Source organism: Dromiciops gliroides, chromosome 6, assembly GCF_019393635.1.
Source record: "Dromiciops gliroides isolate mDroGli1 chromosome 6, mDroGli1.pri, whole genome shotgun sequence".
NCBI classification, from domain to species: Eukaryota; Metazoa; Chordata; class Mammalia; order Microbiotheria; family Microbiotheriidae; genus Dromiciops; species Dromiciops gliroides.
This window is the reverse complement of record NC_057866.1, coordinates 188368624-188382071: the sequence shown is the minus strand read 5'-3', so window position 1 is coordinate 188382071 and position 13448 is coordinate 188368624. Positions and strand designations below refer to the sequence as shown.

Genomic DNA, 13448 nt, shown 5'->3' with positions numbered 1-13448 from the left:
ATTTAGAGTATTTCTCAATCCATTGGTTTTGCATATCCTCCTTCCAAATAAGTCCTCCTGCACTCCTGACATTATCTCGGGGAAATTTCACTTTACCAAAGCTCGACTCTCTGAACTTAAATCTCTTCCTTTTTGAGAGGAGTCCAGAGCCTGTTCTCACAATAGGAAGAGTTACTAGATAGTTCCTTTTTGGTTGACATTGATTCATTAAAATACTACTCTTTGGCTCTTCTATTTTTATTGTCTTTTAATTCAACTAATTGTATTCTGTTACACTCCACATTTCTCCATTTTTGTCCTCAAGGATCATAGAGCTGGGAAAGACCTTAGAGGTCATCGAATTCAGTCCTTCATCTTACAAATAAGGAAACCGAGATGTAGGAAGTTAAGTGGCTTGCTTATGGTTGTTGAGATGGTCCCTCTTTTCTGAGGCAGTGTTCCTTCTACTCCAGCATGCTGAGAGACTTAACAAGAGAGCTTTCAATGCTTGTCTTGAAGTGATTGGCCAGTTATCCCCTTAGGTTCCGCTAACAGGCAGAGCTGCCTTTTTGTCAACTCTGTCTCCATGGAAGTTATTTACTATCAGCTATAGCTTTATGGTCACTGCTGTCATGGCAGTCAGCTAATAAGTAAAACCATGAGAGTGAGCATGAGTACACCAAGCAAAGTATCAGCCCAATAGCACTGTCAATATTTACTTTAGAGCAGAATTCGACTCTTGGTTAATACTATTCCTGATGGGAAAAGCATTAGGATTTATACATTTTAAAGCATACTCTAAAAATTCTCAAGTTCCCAACTGTAACTTAACTAATTAATCACTAAGTAAGAATGTTTTCTTTTTCTTTGCAGGAAGTATTGTTGGTTCAAAAGGAAATCCTGGCCAATGTGTTTACAGTGCTAGCAAAGGAGGGTTAGTTGGTTTCTCCCGTTCTCTTGCTAAAGAGGTAGCCAGAAAGAAAATTCGAGTGAATGTTATTGCCCCAGGTCAGTATAAGTTTATGGAAATGAAACACACACACACACACACACACACACACACACACACACACACACACACACACACACACACACAAATGGTAATGGGAAGAAAGAAAAATACCTTGTGCTTTTTTTCTTTTAGTCATTCTATTTTTTTTTAATCTTTGGAACAATGTTTTACATTTTCTAGGAAGTGATGCTGACGACTAGAGTCTCCTTCATGTTTACTTTTATAGCATGAAAAAATGGAGGTTCTTTGGTCTTTTACTGATTTTATCCACTCTCAGTTTTTTAGTTACTGAAAATCTGATTTTTTTTATTAGACTGCTTAGTTTCTTCTCCTTTTTTCTATTAATGCTTTTCTTTTTAAATGCTTAATTGTTCTTCTGTATTGACTATGCTGTATCAATGACTATAAACATAATATAACTTTTTACAAGTCCTTTTTATTGCTTATTAGGAAGTATCAAAAGTTTGGCAAGGATTGACACTCAGACTTTTGACGGAAATGAATATTTCAGTGTAATAGTATATTTAGTCAGAAATATTTTGCTCCCTACTACTAAAGATAGTTGATATTGAGTGGAACAGCTGTTATTTTTACCCCCTGATTAGATTGCTATAAGGGAATGGACTTGTACTACTCTTTCTTTAGGATTCTGTAATGATTAAATTTTGAGCAGTGAAAATAGTACTCAAATATCAGAGATTGTTTAAAATATTGTGTTTGTGGCCTATTGAATTTTTTTGTGGGGAGGAGTTTGCTAATTTTTCTACAGAGTTCTATTGGGCCAATCCAAATCTGTGCAATTTAGTAAGTAATGGATATGGGTCAGGACCATTAGTTCTTTTTTTTTTTTTTTTTTTTTTTTTTTTTTAGTGAGGCAATTGGGGTTAAGTGACTTGCCCAGGGTCACACAGCTAGTAACTGTTAAGTGTCTGAGGCCAGATTTGAACTCAGCTACTCCTGAACTCAGGGCTGGTGCTCTATCCACTGTGCCATCTAGCTGCCCCATGCTGTCATCTTAGTACTGCTTTCATTGCATTATCCTAAACAGGAAGTTTTATATGTACTTTGGAAAGCAAGCCGATTTTAAAATTAGATTAGGCAAAATATAATCAAGAAAGAAAAATTGCCCAAAGTGATATAATATTACACTTCAGACAAGTGAGTAATTTTGGATTAGTGGCTGTCATGGATTAACTGTATAATTATTTTCTGAAATTTGGGGAAATCTATATAAATACTAATTATTATTAACTAAAAATTGTCTAATTATAAATCTATTATATGCTCTTCTCTGCTACTCTAAGAACATCTGCTATGATCCCAGGGGGGTAGCGGGTTCTGTGGAGGTCATTCCCTATTTATTGCATATTCCCCAATATTTGTTGCATATTTTATATTGCTACTATTGCCTCAGTACCAAGAAGTTCTGTACAAAATATGCAAGTTCTTTCATAGGGGGATTAGCTTGTCTGGGGATTTGATTAGGTATGTTGGGAGGTTGGGAAACCAGTTTAATTATATAGAGGAAGTTTCAAGAAACCTGGGGCAGGCTTTTATATAGCCTTGTATTGCATCAGAAACGAACATCTCTAAAAAAAAAGTCAGCTGTATGTTTCCTGCTTACTTGCTACTGTAAGTAGCAATTATCAGTGAAATGGCCAGAAAGCACTTAGGGAGGAGGAAGAAAAACAAGGGGTATCACTCAAAGTACCTTATCATTCTCTGAATCATAGCGTGGACTGCATGAAGAGCAGTTACTTGCTAAGAATGCCTCGGTTATTTTTTTAACTCAAGGGTACTTTAAAAAAATTATAAATTTCTTACTGGATGAATCTCATTGGCTGGGAAATATTTAACATCCTCTACTTTGTTTTGGCAAGTATTCCTTTATTAAGTGATACAGCATTCCCATACCAACATTACTTTTATTCCTATGGGGCTCCCTTAGTTTCCTGCTACTTTGTAAAGGTGGAAAATGTTTATGTTTACTACTTGAAAGACATTTCCACTAGAGAATGGAGAAAAGGAACAGCTATTTATTTAATGTTTGAGCTGGTAGGTATATCAAATAGTATGGTATTCCAATATATTGCATTATTATCACTGGTTAAAGGCACAAATCCTAGTGTGTTATTTAAAAACTAATTTTCTGTTGAATGTAAAAAGGTTACAGTGTGTACTATGGAGCCAGTAAAATGGGTGTTTGACACATTACTATTAGTGATGATAATAACAACAGTAACAATAATCACAGCTAGCATTTAACTAACACTTTACGATTTGCAAAGCATTTTACAAATATCTCATTTGATCCTCACGGTTCTGGGAGTTAGGTTGTCAAGTCATGTCAACGTGCATTTATTAAATGCTTACTATTTGCCAGACACTGTGCTATGCACAGATACATGCAGAAAGTGAGACATTTCCTACCCTCAAGGAGCTTACTTTCTAATGGGGGAAGACAACACTGAATATGGAACTGAGAAGTAAGAAGGTATGGTGGAAAAAGTTTGGAGAGTTAGTGGAACCCAGAGAAGAATTAAGGAGCAAACAAATAGGGGATCTAGGAGGAATTGACCAAGCAAAGGAAGGAGCCAGTGGAATGAAGTGAATTTCTAGGAAGAGAATGCTACTTTGGTATGGTAGAGAAAGTCCAGAGGGTGGTGAGTGAGAACAGAGAGGAATGTACTCTTTGGAGTGAACATTTCTATATTCTGGATTAAGTAGGTGCTCAAAAATGGGGAGGCAATGTTATCCTGTAAGTACTGTAAATACAGTATAGGTAGCCTAATGTGATTAAAAACTTGAGACAAAAAAAATTTCAAGCTAACAGAATGAGTAAAATAAGAAACTATTCATTTACCTAACCCAAAGCTTTGAATTTAAGGGATGCTGAGGTTCTGTTTCATTATGTTAGATGGTGGTACATACCTATAGTGACTTAGAATCAATCCATTGCAAATGTTGTCTGGGGATACGGCAGATGGGTATAAGTTTCTTGGGACTGCAAATATAAAATCAAAGGATGGCATAGGAGAAAATCCTCTGCCCTAGAGGTTATGGGATGCCTGCTAGCTCACTTACACATAAGTCAACATAGGCCAGATTGAGGACCATAAGGACAAGACATTTAAGAAGATCGCTGCTGGGCTGGACAGGAAATCCAGGGCCATGCTAGCTGTGGTCAGCCCCAGGAAGAACCAGCAGTGGAGAGCAGGCATATAGAGGATGGCATTGGGAGAGTAAGGTAGGCAAACAGCAGAAGGTTAGGCAACGAAGTCATCGACAGACAGTCCTGGCAGCAGAGGCTGGAGCTCAGGCTTGAGGCAGCCTGTCATTTCCTAAGGAGAATAGTGCAGGCTGTAAAGAAGTGTGATATCGAAAGATCCCTCTACTTATAAGTCAGAAGCCCTTGAGCTCTGACTCTCAATAAATGGGGGATCACAGGCAGGTATTTAACCTCTCTGGATCTGCATTTCCATGTGTATAAATTTAGGGGTTGGCAACCCATGTATCCAATGACTGGGTCATGGTTAAAGCAGGCTGTAGTAAATTTTTTTGGGGGGGGGGCAGGGCAGTGAGGGTTAAGTGACTTGCCCAGGGTCACACAGCTAGTAAGTGTTAAGTAAGTGTCTGAGGTCGGATTTGAACTCCGGTCCTCCTGAATCCAGGGCTGGTGCTCTATCCACTGCGATAGTTTATTTTTAATGTAAGTTGATTAAATATTAAAAATTTCAAAGGGATACTGGTATAAGAACTGAACCAGTAATTTTATCAGTGTAGGCAGCTCACAGTTGAGAAATTCATTGTATTATTACAGATCTAACGAGAAACTTAATTCAATAAATATGGTCCATAATTTACAGTCTTAGCTGTCTGGGGACACTGAGAGGTGAAATGACTTGCTTAATTAAACCGGTATGTGTCAAAGCCAGAAGTTGAACCTTGGCCTTCTTCTTTGCCCTCTCCTATGTTGTACTGTCCCTCAGTTATCAAATAAAGTAAATAAAATTAGAGGATTGGACTATATGGTCTCCTTGGTGCTTTTCAGCTCTCATTGTATGTGTCTATGATTCTGTTGAATACCCAAGGTAGTCCCCAAAATGACTTAGTTGGGCACAGTAAGAACAGAAGTATGTTGGCAAGTGCTGCAAGGACAGAGAGGAATCAGTAACAAGACTAATTGGATGCTGAGTCACCTGGGCAGTGGATTAATGAGGACACGTTGAAATTGAACTTGAAAATAGCTCCAACTCTGAGGGCTAAAGGGATGGATGGGCATTTAAAAATATTAATTAAATTTTTCTGATAAATCTGAAGTGATTTTTTCAGTATAATAAGCACCTTTGAAAATAAAAATCCATGCTAGAGAATAAAAGCCTTTTCTTTTTTATCTTTAAGAAAAATGTCTAGATTTCTTGTACTTAATATTCTGAGATTCTTTATTTGAATCCTCTAAAAAGGTTATCATTTGGAGCAACTAGGTGGCACAGTGGATAGAACACTGGCCCTGAAGTCAGGAGGACCTGAGTTCAAATGTGGCCTTAAACTCATGACAATTACTAGTTGTTTGACCCTGGGCAAATCACTTAACCCCAATTGCCTCACACACAAAAAAGTTATCATTTTCAGTTAATTTTAATTATTTAAGATTTGATTATATAGTCTGTGTCATTTGATTCTCCTTTTCTTTCTGTTGTCCACTTTTTAGACTATAAGCCCCTTGAGGGCAGTGACTTTTTCCTTATGTACTTGATATAATACTTTAAAAATATACATATTTTCATTTGTTAAAATGTTTCCCAGTTTACATGTAAAAAATATTTAACAATCATTTAAAAATTTCTTGGGTTCCAAATTCTCTCATTCCTTCCCTATTCCCCTTCTTGAGAAAACAAACAATGTGATGATATCAGTTATGCATATGAAGTAATGAAAAACATATTTCCATATTAGCCATGTTGCAACAAAAAGGACAAAAAAAGGCCAAGAAAAATAAAGTAAAAAAAAAGTATGCTCCAATTTGCATTCAGAGTTTTCTTTTTGGAAGTAGATAGCATTTTTCATCATGGATCCTTTGAATTTGTCTTGGATCTTGATTAGCGTAGTTTAAGTCTTTCACAGTTATCATTATGATATTGTTTTTACTGTGTACAGTGTTCTTTTGGTTCTGTTCACTTCACTTTGCATCAGTTCATATAAGTCTTTCCAGATTTTTCTGACAACACAGTAATATTCCATCACAATCATATACCAAAACCTGTTCAGCTATTCCCCATTTGATGGGCATCCCCTCAATTTTCAATTTTTTGCCACCACAAAAAAGAGCTGCTATAAATATTTTTGTAATAATAGGTCCTTAACCCTTTTCTTTTATCTCTTTGGGATACACACACACATGCATATATACATGTATATACATACATATATGTACACATATACATATGTGTGTGTATATATATATATATATATATAGAGAGAGAGAGAGAGAGAGAGACTTACTAGCTATGATAAAAGATTTAGTAATAAAGGGGATTGTTAGTCCCTTGCATAAAGGTAATTGAATTTCATTTATTTATACTATACCTGTCTTCCACTACAGATACAACTGTTTTTCTTTTTTTTTTTTTTTTTTTGGTGAGGCAATTGGGGTTAAGTGACTTGCCCAGGGTCACACAGCTAGTGTTAAGTGTCTGAGGCCGGATTTGAACTCAGGTACTCCTGACTCCAGGGCCGGTGCTCTATCCACTGCGCCACCTAGCTGCCCCCAGATACAACTGTTTTTGTACAATTTATCTAAGAATTGGTTTGCATACCAAAAATACTAACACATAATTAAATTCTCAAAATACTACTTAAGAAGGTAGCAGATATTTACAAATGAAAAAAGAAGTTAGGGAATAATTCAGGAATGTATAACAAGTCTTTTCAGGTATGGAGCTAAGTGTAGCTCTTGTCCAGTTTTTAGTCAGTCTTTTTCCAGTCTTTGTGATGGATGATTGCATCTCAGTCCAAGGTAGTTTATGAAATGTAAACTTTCCTTTAAGTAGCATCTCTTTTATGACCTTCGCTGTAAGTCCTTAACTATATTTACCATAGAGTCTATATTTTTATTTTCTGCTGTTCTAACCCTCCACCAAAGCCTATGTAAAGGCTATGTGTGACAAATTCTGGCAGGTCAGACTAAGCTTGAAAGTACTGAGTACAAGCCTGACCACTGACCAATGGGACTTGTAAACTCAACAGTTAGCCTTAATAAGTGCAGAGAGGCTAATCACAATAAGATGGGTCAATGACTTGTGAAATTTTTGGCCACAACAAATCATAAAGATCCATTTATTAAGGTGTAGTAGGATTGTGAATTTCATTTGTGTAGAGTTCCAATTATAGATTCTTAAAGTATTTTTCCTGATAACCATTCATTTCTCATACCAAGAACAGAAAGAACTAACATTTTAAACCTATAATGTTAGGATAGCTTTTTTTTTGTTTTGTTTTGTTTGTAGGGCAATGGGGGTTAAGTGACTTGCCCAGGGTCACACAGCTAGTAAGTGCCAAGTGTCTGAGGCCGGATTTGAACTCAGGTACTCCTGAATCCAGGGCCAGTGCTTTATCCACTGCACCATCTAGCTGCCCCCAGGATGGCTTTTTAAAAAAGAAATGAAATCATTTTGGTAAGAATTATTTGGTATTTAGCATCTTCTGATGCTAAACATCTTATTCCCATATCTAATGTCCCATTCTAATTTTACAAGATCCTTGTTGCTTTCTAATTTTCTTTTTTAGGTATAATCATGTATAAGTGGAATGACTATTTAGAATCCATTTAAATAAAGACTGATCTTTGTTTGGCATAAAGATTTATTTTCCTGGAGTCTAGTCTTCTTCATAGAATGCATTCTCATTCATATTAGGTTGTGTAATGCTTAAAGTTATAATTATTGCTTAATTGATGCTTCAGTTCAGAATGTGCTTTTTTTGCAGTTTTGTGTAATTCATTGTTACTTCATTCTTAACTTTTAACTCTCTATGTTGAGACAAAAAACATTACAGCCAGTTATGACCAGAACATTTTTTTTTCCTGTATGGTGTTTCTTTGCATCAAGTTGCAACAAGTTGGCCCAACAAGTCTTTGTCATGTCTGATTCTGCTGCTGTCATAAAGACATAGGCTTAGTTATTTAGTAGCTTGTAAATCGGTGGGTTTCCTGAACTACTCTAATATGGAACTAATTAATTTTCATTAAGTAAAGTAAATTCATATCTTAGTAGACACAATTCAACTAAATGATACAAACATTTCTTTTTTTTTTAAAGGATTTATCCACACAGATATGACGAAAGGTTTGAAAGAAGAGCAATTAAAGAAAAATATTCCTCTTGGGAGGTTTGGAGAGCCTAGTGAAGTGGCACATGCTGTTGTTTTTCTTCTAGAATCTCCTTATATTACAGGACATGTTCTGGTTGTAGATGGTGGATTACAGCTTGTTTTGTAAAGTGGGCATAATAGTGTTTTGATTTAAGATTATATTTCATTTTGTTAAACTACTGAATCATACCTGCATGAATGATAATCAAACCTATAAAATAACTTGTTATTCCTTACTTTCAAAGTTCATTTGATGGTGATTATATGATCAGATATGACTGAAAGGGATGGCGTTTGACAAGTTGCCCTTTCCACACTGTGCCATCAAATGTATCATATGTAAAGAGTCATTTCCCAAAGGATAAAACTTGTACTAAGTTATGCATAGGGTTAACTTGGTTATCTGCTTGTGCATTTAAATGAGAGAACATATTTTCTTTTTATTGATACTTCTTTCTACATCACATTTCAAATATATCTCTCCCCCCACACCCACTGAGATGTTCTTTGCAACAACAAATTTAAAAAAAAAGAAAGGAGGGAAAAGCAGTGCCGCAAAAATAACCAGCATGTAACCAACCATGTCCAGTAGCCCACGTAACATTCCATGCTCATAGTTGCCTGTCTCTGCAATGAGAAGGAAAGGTGGCTGTATTTTCTCAACTCTTTGGAGCCACATTTGGTCATTATGATATGGGATGATATGGGATCCAATTTTGTGAAAATAGATTTTCTAGTAGTTAGTATCTTTGTTTTCATACAGTATTTGACTTTTCTTGCAGTTCACCTTTTTAGCTGTTGCCAGAATAAAAAAGTAAAAAATATATCATATCTAGATTACCATTTTTAGATTCTTGCCATTTTAGGAAGGAAGGAAGGAAGGAAAGAAAGGAACATTTTATTAAGTGCCTTCTATGTGTCAAGAGCTGTGCTAATGACTTTACAAATTTTGTCTCATTTGATTTTCACGACAGCAATCCTGGGAAGTAGATCTTACTATAATTCCCTGTTTGTAGTTTTGGGAACTGAGGCAGACAGAGGTGAAGTGACTTGCCCTGGGTCATACAACTAGGAAAGTGTATGAATCTACATTTGAACTCAGGTCTTTGTGACTCCAGGCCCAGCACTCTACCTATTAGAATATTGTTAATGTATTTTTTTTTTTTTACCAAATTCTTCTGTAAGGAGGGAGCCTTTTGTGTACATCTTTAGCTAGTGAGCTGAATTCTGCTCCCACCCTCATTCCTGCTTTTGGAAAGTCCCTAGACCTTTCGGCCTCAAAGGGTTGTAACTCCCAGAGGAGGTGACATATGTAAAGGACTTTGGAGGCTGTTGAATATTTCTAGGTCTACCCACCTCGCACCCCTCCAGAAGCTCTGCTAAAGTCAACCTCATGGCTCCTGAATACCCCTGTCCCCAAGGCTCTGCCCCTGTAGGTCTACAGCTTCCTCTTCTGCTCCTCTTCCTTGAAGAGCCCTTCTTAGTCCTCCCACCAAGCCTCACTCAGTGTCTCTTCTGAGGCCCCGCTGTTACACCTGAGAGGTGGTGGCAGCTCTGAGAACACTTGGCAATATTGAGAAAACAGAAAAGGCTAGTCTTCGGTGTCTTCCATCTCCCATCCTGCACCTCTCTCTCAGCTCTCTCCCTCCGGTGCCCCCAGACATGGTTCCTGCATGCTGCTGTCTGTGTTGGGGAAAGCACCAACATCAGATAGGATATATGTGTAGTTGAAAATATTCATCAAGCAGGCTACAATGTTCCTTTTGTGAATGGCCAGAAAATACAGAGATGAAAAGGGAAAGAAGAGATGGCATTCATATAGAACTTCAAAATTTACAAAGCACTTCTCATGTGCTTTTTTTTTTTTTTTGCGGGGCAATCGGGGTTAAGTGACTTGCCCAGGGTCACACAGCTAGTAAGTGTCAAGTGTCTGAGGCCAGATTTGAACTCAAGTCCTCCTGAATCCAGGGCCGGTGCTCTATCCACTGCGCCATCCAGCTGCCCCTCTCATGTGCTTTGTAAAGCACATGACATCTGCGAGGAAGATGCTTTTATCTCCATTTTACAAATGGGAAAACTAAGGCCAAGAGAAATTAAGCGACTTGACCAGGTTCACACAGCAAGTTACTGTCTGAAGGAGGATTTGAACCCAGGTCTTCCTGCCTTAAAGTCCGGCAGTCTGTGGTATCTAGAAACTGTCCATAACGTTGCACAGTAGAAGGAATATTGAACTGAGACTTAGGAGTCTTCAGATCTAATTCAGGTTTTACCATTAATGAGCTGCATGACCTTTGGCAAGAAACTAGATGTAATTCTATGGTCCCTTTATACTCCTACATGTTGTAATAAACCTAGATTTCTAGAGAACTAGTCATGGTGCTGTTCTTGACTAGGTGCTGGCTGGTTCTCTGATGCCTCTAAGTGAACATATACCTCGCTAGAGACAACCCTGTTTCAGAGTTGAATAAGTGTCATGTTATGGGATCCTTGTACCTGAAGTCATGATATAGAAAGAGATACATACATATGTATATACATATTAATACATATACATATATATGACTGGAAGACTATATGTGATACAGGGACATTATTTATTTCTTGAATTCAGATTTAAAAAGAAAAGATTCTTGGAAATCAAAGGAATGCCCATCACTTGGGGAATGGCTAAACAAATTGTGGTATATGATGGTGATGGAGTATTATTGTGCTATATGACATGACAAGCAGGATGACTTCAGAAAGGCCTGGAAAGACTGGTATGAAATGATGTATAGTGAAGTGAGCAGAACCAAGAGAACATTGTGCACAGCGACAGTAATATTGTTTGATGAAGAACTGTGAATGACTTGACTATTCTCAGTAATACAATGATCCAAAACAATCCCAAAGGACTATTGATGAAACATACTATCCACCTCCTGAGGAAGAACTGATACTGATGGAAAAGACTGAAGCATGCTATATTTCACTTTCATTTATTTTCTTTTAATCAAGTTTTCTTGTATAAAATGACAAATATAGTAATGTTTTTCATAACCATATATGATTGCCCCTTCAGGGAGGGGGACGGGGAGGGAGAAAAAGAGGGATAAAAGTTGGAACCCCAAACTATAAATAAAAATGTTTATTAAAAAAGAAAAGATTCTTACTGTAAAAATATTAAAAAGCAAGCACTTAAGTTGCTAACTACCCCCAAGTGGGGCTATTAAGTAAATAAGCAATTGAAAGTTACCACACAGACTGAAAAACATTGAGAAGGAACAAAAAGACTTGTGTTTTTTAAAGGGAATATTTACTTGGGGTCAGAGAGGAAGCCATAAACAGATTTTAAAGAGCCCAAGCAACATGGTACCTCCTTGCACATAAAATGACATATTTTAGGATTTAATGTTAATTCATATTCCTAATCTTACCAGAAAATTCTAATTTTCCTTTAAATAAAATGATTTTAAAATCTTTGCTGCGTTCATTCCTAAGTGGGATTTTGCAGCTTCCTAGGGCTTTTTTCTTTTTAAACATTATTTGATGTTTTAAAAGATATAACCAGCAATTTAAAGCCCATAAAGTGCCTTACATATGTTACATCATTTGGTCCTCACAATAACACTGAGGCTGAGAGTAATTAGCTTCTAAGGATCACATAAAGCTAAGTGGTAGGATTTGAACTCAACTTTTCCTGACTTCACATCCTGTCCTCTTTCCTCTTAGATGGCTTACTTTTCAGTGACACCAAATCTCTGTGAAAAGGCTACTTCTTTCAGTCCTCTGAAATCATGTTTATTTTTTTAACAGAAATAAATGTTTTATAATGAGTATCAAAGAGAATATGTAGTTTAGGGTATTAATTGTTATGCATGCAGTAGTCTATAAACTGAGGTACACCCGAACTCACCAATTGCTTCTCTTGATCCCCTCTTTCTGACCAGGTTAGTGCATTCTCCTACCTCAAATAGAGGGGAGACTCCTTGAAGATAGAGACTTTCATGTTTTGGTTCTTGTAGCCAAAAAGCCCAACTTAGTGCCTTGCACATGGTAGGCTTGTCATAAATATCTCTTGAATTACCTTGGTTTTTTTTAATGAGGCAATTGGGGTTAAGTGACTTGCCCAGGGTCACACAGCTAGTAAGTGTCAAGTGTTTGAGGCTGGATTTGAACTCAGGTACTCCTGACTCCAGGGCCGGTGAATTACCTTTTTAAGGATGACTTCTGCTTGGTATTAGGTTTCCACCCCCAATATGTCTCCTTAGCTCCAGTTCAATATCACCAACTGCCTTTTGGACATCTTGAATTGTATATCCCATAGGCATCTCAAATTCAGCATGACTAAAATAAAATTATCTTCTCTCTCTCCTCACCTCCAGCCCTTCCCTCTTCCAAACTTCCCTATTGAGCACATGTACCGTGATCCTGTCCTCCTAGCTATCTAATCTAGGTAAAATTGTAGGTGTGTAGAGTCTCTTTTCTTTAGGTCATTAAAATTGCAGTTTCCATGACTGCTACGTGATCAACACTGTGCTGTACAGCTACATGGGCTATGTGGCTCAGCTTTCTCTCAGTGTGATTTAAAGAACAGATTAGCATATGACTGTCAGTAATGTTTTTCTACAAAAATCTTAAAGCACCTAAAATAAATACACAAGTTATAATTCGAATAATTAAAAAGCAAAAGGATACAATACAGAGCAAGATTTAATGGATTACAAATACTCAAGTACATATTAAATACATCTCCCACTATTCAACTGTTACTAATCACTGACTAAAATAACTTTTAAGTTTCCCAATCAGAGTTATATAGATAACAATGGATTAGTTGCAGTGTACTTAAAATCTGAAATCTGGGGTGATGCTATATTCTATATTTCTCTCTAGTGCTTCAGGTATTGAAAAGCATACACAAAACCCCCAGCTTTGGTGTTTGCGATTTCCATATCCAAAGGTCTTTCATTCAGCCTTTGATCTGGTATCTTAACAGGATTGAAGCATTTAAGTAAGTTGGTCATAGCTAAGATTTATTTGATGCTGAGTTCTTTTCAGAAATTGACCCCTTAATCTTGGTGTTGTTTCTATGAGAAAATATGTTGTG

The 13448-nt window shown here is 36.9% G+C and overlaps 1 protein-coding gene across 3 annotated transcripts in view; it reads left to right on the top strand.

Moving 5' to 3' along the window:
- The window catches only part of CBR4 (carbonyl reductase 4), a 103864-nt gene that overhangs the window by 11448 nt on the left and 78968 nt on the right, over window positions 1-13448 (top strand). Inside the window, exons 4-5 of one of the 3 annotated variants that reach the window (XM_043971011.1) lie at window positions 853-987; window positions 8308-11077. In XM_043971011.1, coding sequence (XP_043826946.1) covers window positions 853-987; window positions 8308-8486 — 314 coding nt within the window. In that variant the 3' untranslated portion in view covers window positions 8487-11077. Of the gene's footprint in view, window positions 1-852; window positions 988-8307; window positions 11078-13448 lie in introns of those variants that run through there. The other 2 variants (XM_043971013.1, XM_043971012.1) reach the window with 2 other exon arrangements.